At 34.6% G+C, this 6,000-nt stretch overlaps 2 protein-coding genes across 2 annotated transcripts; both read left to right on the top strand.

Annotated features, from left to right (window-relative positions):
- Positions 1-669: 669 nt before the first annotated feature.
- LOC149159973 (uncharacterized) lies at positions 670-1,312 on the top strand. Its single transcript, XM_089434481.1, has one exon. It carries the CDS (start codon positions 731-733, stop codon positions 1,310-1,312), a length of 582 nt encoding a protein of 193 aa, XP_089290607.1. The 5' UTR covers positions 670-730.
- A 24-nt stretch (positions 1,313-1,336) lies between these two features.
- LOC149159972 (transcription factor bHLH36-like) lies at positions 1,337-2,235 on the top strand. Its single transcript, XM_089434480.1, has 3 exons — positions 1,337-1,351; positions 1,409-1,780; positions 1,868-2,235. The coding sequence occupies exons 1-3, from the start codon at positions 1,337-1,339 to the stop codon at positions 1,961-1,963; spliced, it is 483 nt and encodes a 160-aa protein (XP_089290606.1). The 3' UTR covers positions 1,964-2,235.
- The last annotated feature ends 3,765 nt before the right edge of the window (positions 2,236-6,000 follow it).

Genomic DNA, 6,000 nt, shown 5'->3' with positions numbered 1-6,000 from the left:
CCCCTTACCTCTCCCCTTACCTCTGAAACACAAATGCAATGTCTCCACCTGTAATCTACTTTACCAATGACAATGACAATGACAATTATGAGTGGACCACACGATATTACTCGTCGAAAATAATATGCGCCCAATACGTCAAACGCAATCTATTTTTCAAGTTTACCTCAGTCATTAACTACGTTACCAAGTGCGAGGATGTGATTTCTTTGTGCATTCCACTTCCTCCCTCTGTTTCTTTTGCGGCTAAGTCCTCAACACATTCCTCCCTCTGTTTCTTTTGCGGCTAAGCGTTCAACACATTCCTCCCTCGTTTCCTTTTGCGGCTTATCAGAGTCAAGGAGAAACTGTATTCAGGTTCCTTGATTCTATATTTTAACTGAAAATTCTGATCGAAAACAGTTTTCAATTATGTATAATTTTGTATTATGAAACTTTCTCATTTAACTATTTTCAAATATATATAATTTTATTGGATCAAACATCCTTATCTAACTATTTCCAAATATATATAATCTTATCGGATCAAACGTCTCTACCTAACGATTAGACCATATCCACCCCAGTAACCATCATTCCACTTTACTTTTCCCTAACATCTGAAAGGAAAAACCAGTCCCTTCCGCCTTGCAAGCAAGACACCTAGTTGGATTAGAGAGTTGATGGTTCTGATTTTCCATTTGGTAATTGGTCCTCACTAATCTTCATTAATCAGGCAGGAGAGTTCAAAATGGAAGATTTGCAGAGCAAAACCTATCCGTATAGATATTCATTTCAACCGTGTTCGTCCTCGTATTCTCAGGCAGCAGCGTGTCTTCCTCATTATTATGGTAATATTCATACTAATGAAGGTGTTCAGATCCAAACACCAACCAAACCAGTGAAGTTTGCTGAAACCGAAGCTTGTATTGATGACGATGCTGTGGCACTAATATTTGAAGACCTCTGCACCAAAAGGCCACATGATTACGGCTCGCTCGGAATAGCTTCTATAGGACCGGCGGTGCAGATTCATCAGATTGCTGAGGACAATTCGTCACCGGCGGTCGAGCAATATCCGCAGCAATTCGTAGCCAACATTGGCGATCTAGTTCAAACCCTAACCTGTAGATCGCCGGTATGTTCGTTGGTGAGTCCTGTAAACCCTATTTTCCAACCGACGCGGAGCCGTCGAACGAAGAAAGCGGCCGCGGGAGGAGGAGGTCATTATAACGAGGCCGTCAAGGAAAGTATTGGGAATGCGCATCTTCACAAACTGGTGGAGAGGCAGAGGCGGTTCGACACTGTTATCGCTACTCCCTCAAGACTATAATAAGGTGAGGTTTATTTGTATCCGATGCATATCATAAAAGTATTAAAAAGAAAAGAAAAGGGACAATAGTTATATCTGTGTTTGCCATTTTTGTAGACAAAATGCACATTATCGGACAAACTGCTGGAAGCCGTTAAACACATTCGTCATTTGCAAAACAAGTTAATAGAGCTCGAAAAGAAAAGAGAAGTGCTAAAATATCCGGCCACTGTTAACCCATTTTCCAACAGCTTCTGTAATTATAAAACCCTGCAAGCTTCGGAGCTTCGATCCTCCAATGTACGGGACAAATTTCAGACTATAAGGGTTAGCAAATTTGGTCCAGGTATTCAAGTCACTGTAAATATTTTCAAGAACCAGATCGACTTCTCTAGTCTTCTAACTGAGTTAGAGGAAGCCGGACTTGAAGTTGTGAACGCTACGGTTACTACTATAAATGATAGAGTCTTTTATACCATTCATTCGAAGGTAATCTTTTATTGTGTGTACACTGTAAACCCTCAAGCTGCATTGCTTTTCTTCAAGTATTCTAATGTTTCTATTTTAATCCTGCAGATGTTAGATTTTCGCCACTTCAATAGCGCTTTGCTTCACAGGAGAATTGGCCAACTGATCGATGGAAGCCTTCCAAAATGTTCAATGACAGAGTAATATATAGTTCACCTTTCTTCTGGCTACCTATTTCTTTAAAATGGTTACTGACTTCGCCAACAAAGCTCTCTGCTACTAGGTGTAAATTCAAAAACAGACTTTACTTAAGTTCAATTTATTAAACTTAAACAATTTGTCTAAATAAGTTTAAGCACTTTTTCCTCTATATGGGAGGATAAACATGTGTGTCACTTGAGTTCAGGTTGTCATTTTGTTTTCACTTTTCAGTGTTATTGCTCTTATCTTCCTAATAAAGTGCACAAATAAAGCTTCTGCACTTAACATAAAACTTGTCGCGTGTCAGGGCGTTCTTCCCATTGTAAATCATGGAAAGCAAAGCAATTTTTACAAATCCTTTTGTTTAATGTTTATCATGTCAGGAAAACCGTGTACCCTTGAAACTTTAGTCTTATAGAAGTTCCTTATCCGGAAAGACAATTGTATATGCAAATGTTTATTTCGGTGGATTTTCTTGAAAAAATTTCCGCTTTTTAATAGTCAAATAAGTTGTAATTCATTTTTATTTATCAATTTTCCAATTTAGAAAATGTGTGTTTTAGGGACATAAGTTTGTTTTTTTAGGTTTTACAGTAAAGTTTAAATATTATTTAGGTGGTTGTGGAAGTATTTTGTTGGAAGATATTTATTAATAATTAACTTTTTATATTATTTTTTATTTATTTTAATTTAAATCTATAGTATATAAAAAAATTAATATAAATCTTGAGAGGATATTTGTATATTAAGATATTTATTTATCAAATACTTTAGTTAACATGAATTTATGTTAGTTCTTAATAATATTATTTATATTATATAAATTTCACATCTCGATATTATTTATATTAGATTAATTTAATCTCTATAAAATATTCACAAAATATTTTTAGTACTAATGAAAATAGAGAGTTTATATGTATCTCAAAAGTATTTATATCCCTTTTTATTTTAAATTTATTTAAGAAAATGTTATAAACTTCAATTAAAATAAAATATTTTGATCCTGAATTGAGTTATGATTTTTGGGCATGTGGTATTGATAATCCATGGTACTGGCCTACGCTATTAGAAAACACCCTATTTACAAGTTAATAGCATCCATGGGAATGTAGTGGTGAATATGTATGGTTAAGAATCATGTTATATTGTAACTTTTTTGTAGGTGGTAAAGTGAGTGTGAATATACATGATTAACAATCTTGTTATATTGTAAGTTTATTGAAAGTGGTAATGTTGCCATGAATATGCATGGTTAAAATTCTTGATATATTAATGTTAAGATTTTACTTTCTTATTAATTAAATTTAAATATGGTTATAGAATCATTATTTTAATTTATATTGTGAAATAGATCTTAATTTATAGCTATTATGTAACGCCCCTAAGTAACATAAATTATTGTTAGTTATTTATTTTTGCTTTTATAAATTGCGTGAGACCATGAGTAAGTGGGCTTGGGAAGCCTAGTGGACTTTGTGAATTATTTAATTTTACATAAATGTTATGTGAATTATTTTTATTGGAGTTCAGGAGGGTTGATGTGAAATGAATTCTAAGCGTTAGACAATTATGATAGTTTTCATTCTTTACCAGAATAAAAGAGAAATATCTGAGAGGGGTTCTGCTTTCTTGGAGTCCTAGGGGACATAAAAGAAAGAAGTAGTCTGTGAAGTTGGAAATATGTTGCCTAGAGGTAATCTTGAATTGGACCTGGGCTAGAGGAAAACCTTGAACATATATAGAATGAGATGGTATTGGACTTGACGGTGGTCCTGATGTCTATTATTGGATTTTCATGAGACTGTGCATATTTCTCTAAAGTGGAAGCTCGAGGCTAGAAGTGGATGTAATTACCCTTCCCATGGTGAGGAGGATCAACTCAGCACTGTTGAATTCTTGGAAGACTGTGAATCAGATAAGTGTTTACTAGTAAATTTGTATACTTGTATGTATTCTTTAAGTAAAATTAGTTGGTTTAATTAATCTTATTCATTTTGTTATAGTGTCAGAAATGAATATGTGGAAAGAAAAGAAACAATGTAATTGCACATTAGTGGATCTATGTAAATTTTACCCCTTATGTTAATATGACAGATTTGCAAACTGTAAAAGCAATATGTGAAAGAGTCATTGGAAAGTTACAAAAATTATTGCTTGCATATACATTGCTCCTTTTTTTATAATTAGTGAACATAATGAAAGTTACATAAACTATTTCGTGCGTACATAGTGATCTTTTGTTTATATTTAATGAACATAATGAGTATATTTTTGACTGTATGTTATCCCTGAGACTAATCCATAACCGAACAATAAGAGTGGGGACCTCTTAGGTAATCGATATTAGCCCCATTTCTATGACTGACTTGAGAGAACGATGGAAATTTATAAGGAAGCAACTAGGCCAGGGGGAAACAAAGACAAACAAACCATTATTATGATTTTTCCTAAGGAATAACCATTTACATAATCTCTGTGTTAGATTTCTTTTAATATTTATCTTATAAGGAATATTTATTAAGGGTTGCTGGTGGTCCTAGAGAGGGTTGAGACTTGGCCACGGTAGAGGAACCAAAAGCCAAGTTCAGTCCCCCTCTGCAGCTAGGGAGTGAAACTATTATCCAAACTTGATAATAAATTCAGGTGGAAAAATACCTGTAACCCTATGTATGTAACCAAAAAATAGAAACCCAATAGAGAAGATTTAAAAAGATAGGTATCAAGTTGGAAATGAAATTAAAAAATCCATAATTAAACATGGAATTAACCGAAATCTGCTTGGCAATAATATTTACAATTTCCTAATAACTGAAGTTCATTGTTTCAGAAATTTCATAGCAAAAACAAAAACTACATCGTGCTCGAGCACGAGTCTCATTGTCTGAGACCATAATCTAGAGGTTGGTCCGCAAGGTTTAATTTATAACTAGAAACATGACGTTATATACATATAACAAAATTATGTCCATTTCAGTGACATTTTAAGGATTGCATAACTTGAAAAGTAAAATAGAACCCTCACATGGGTCCACTTAATTCATTAATATTTCATAGCCGAACCTAAAATAGAGAAACACTAAAAAACCTAATATAAAATCTGCACGATATGGTCTCTCAGACTCTCCTAGGAAAGAGATTGCGAGGAATATGTCGTGGGTATCTACAAAGAGACAAAATTTGGGGCTTGGTCTCGGGGGCCGAGGGGAAGGTACTAGAACATACGTTATTTGGAGACATACCTGGAAAATTCTATTGGGTTCATGGATGAGCCCGAAAACTTAATTTGTGAAGTGAGAGGACTTGCTGGGGGACAAAGTTCAACCTGCCAAGTTCATTCGACAACGTTATAAGAAACCTTGAAAAGCATTTAGGGTAAACAAATAATTATGGGTTTTCCTTGCAACGAGAATGTTACCTTGGGAATCGACATTCAATGATTAAATTCATTGTCATGTCAAGAGAAACCATTCATTGAAACTTTCCAGAACACCAAAGGGTTGCAATCTAGTTGAAGTCGTGATGGTGTAACCATGCAAGGTAAAAAAGTTGCAAAGTTTAGCCAAGATTTAAATGGACTTAAGTAAACTCCTTCTTGGAAAATAATCTAAATACCTAAAGATTGTGTTAACTTATTACCATTGTGTAGGCTAGGTAAATTTACTAAAGCTCTGGTTGGATCCACCCAGAATCACTGAGTTGTTATGCCCAACTTGCAGGTGCGAAATGATGGAGAGAGGAGGATGTCATGGTAGGGGTTAGTTACCATAACCCTTCCTAGAAAAACCTCAGTTGTTAGATCAAGGAGTAAGCCATAAACGACTATGACTAATCCACCCACGCCATTATGGACTGGCAGTTGGTGGTTAGAAGCCCTTCAAGAATGTTCCACTATGCAATGGTCTATATATATAATGATGGTTTAAGGTCGGAGTACCGAAAAAATGGGGTCAACGATGAATGCTATAATCTTTGTAAATATCAAGTGTGTAATTAATTAAAACATGAATTACACCTTTGAAATATCTGAACATGTATAC

Source organism: Pinus tabuliformis, chromosome 5_2, assembly GCF_031772625.1.
Source record: "Pinus tabuliformis cultivar Carrire ecotype Pingquan chromosome 5_2, CPIR1, whole genome shotgun sequence".
NCBI classification, from domain to species: domain Eukaryota; kingdom Viridiplantae; phylum Streptophyta; class Pinopsida; order Pinales; family Pinaceae; genus Pinus; species Pinus tabuliformis.
The sequence above is the reverse complement of the archived record's forward strand: the minus strand, read 5'-3'. Positions and strand labels throughout refer to the sequence as shown.

What these genes read in the sequence shown, in the direction of transcription:
- LOC149159972 (XM_089434480.1), top strand. An exon ending in TTTATACCATTCATTCGAAG is followed by an intron (nt 1,781 to 1,867) that starts GTAATCTTTTAT and finishes TTAATCCTGCAG; the next exon opens with ATGTTAGATTTTCGCCACTT.
- LOC149159973 (XM_089434481.1), top strand. Translation starts at nt 731, where the DNA reads ATGGAAGATTTGCAGAGCAAAACCTATCCGTATAGATATTCATTTCAA.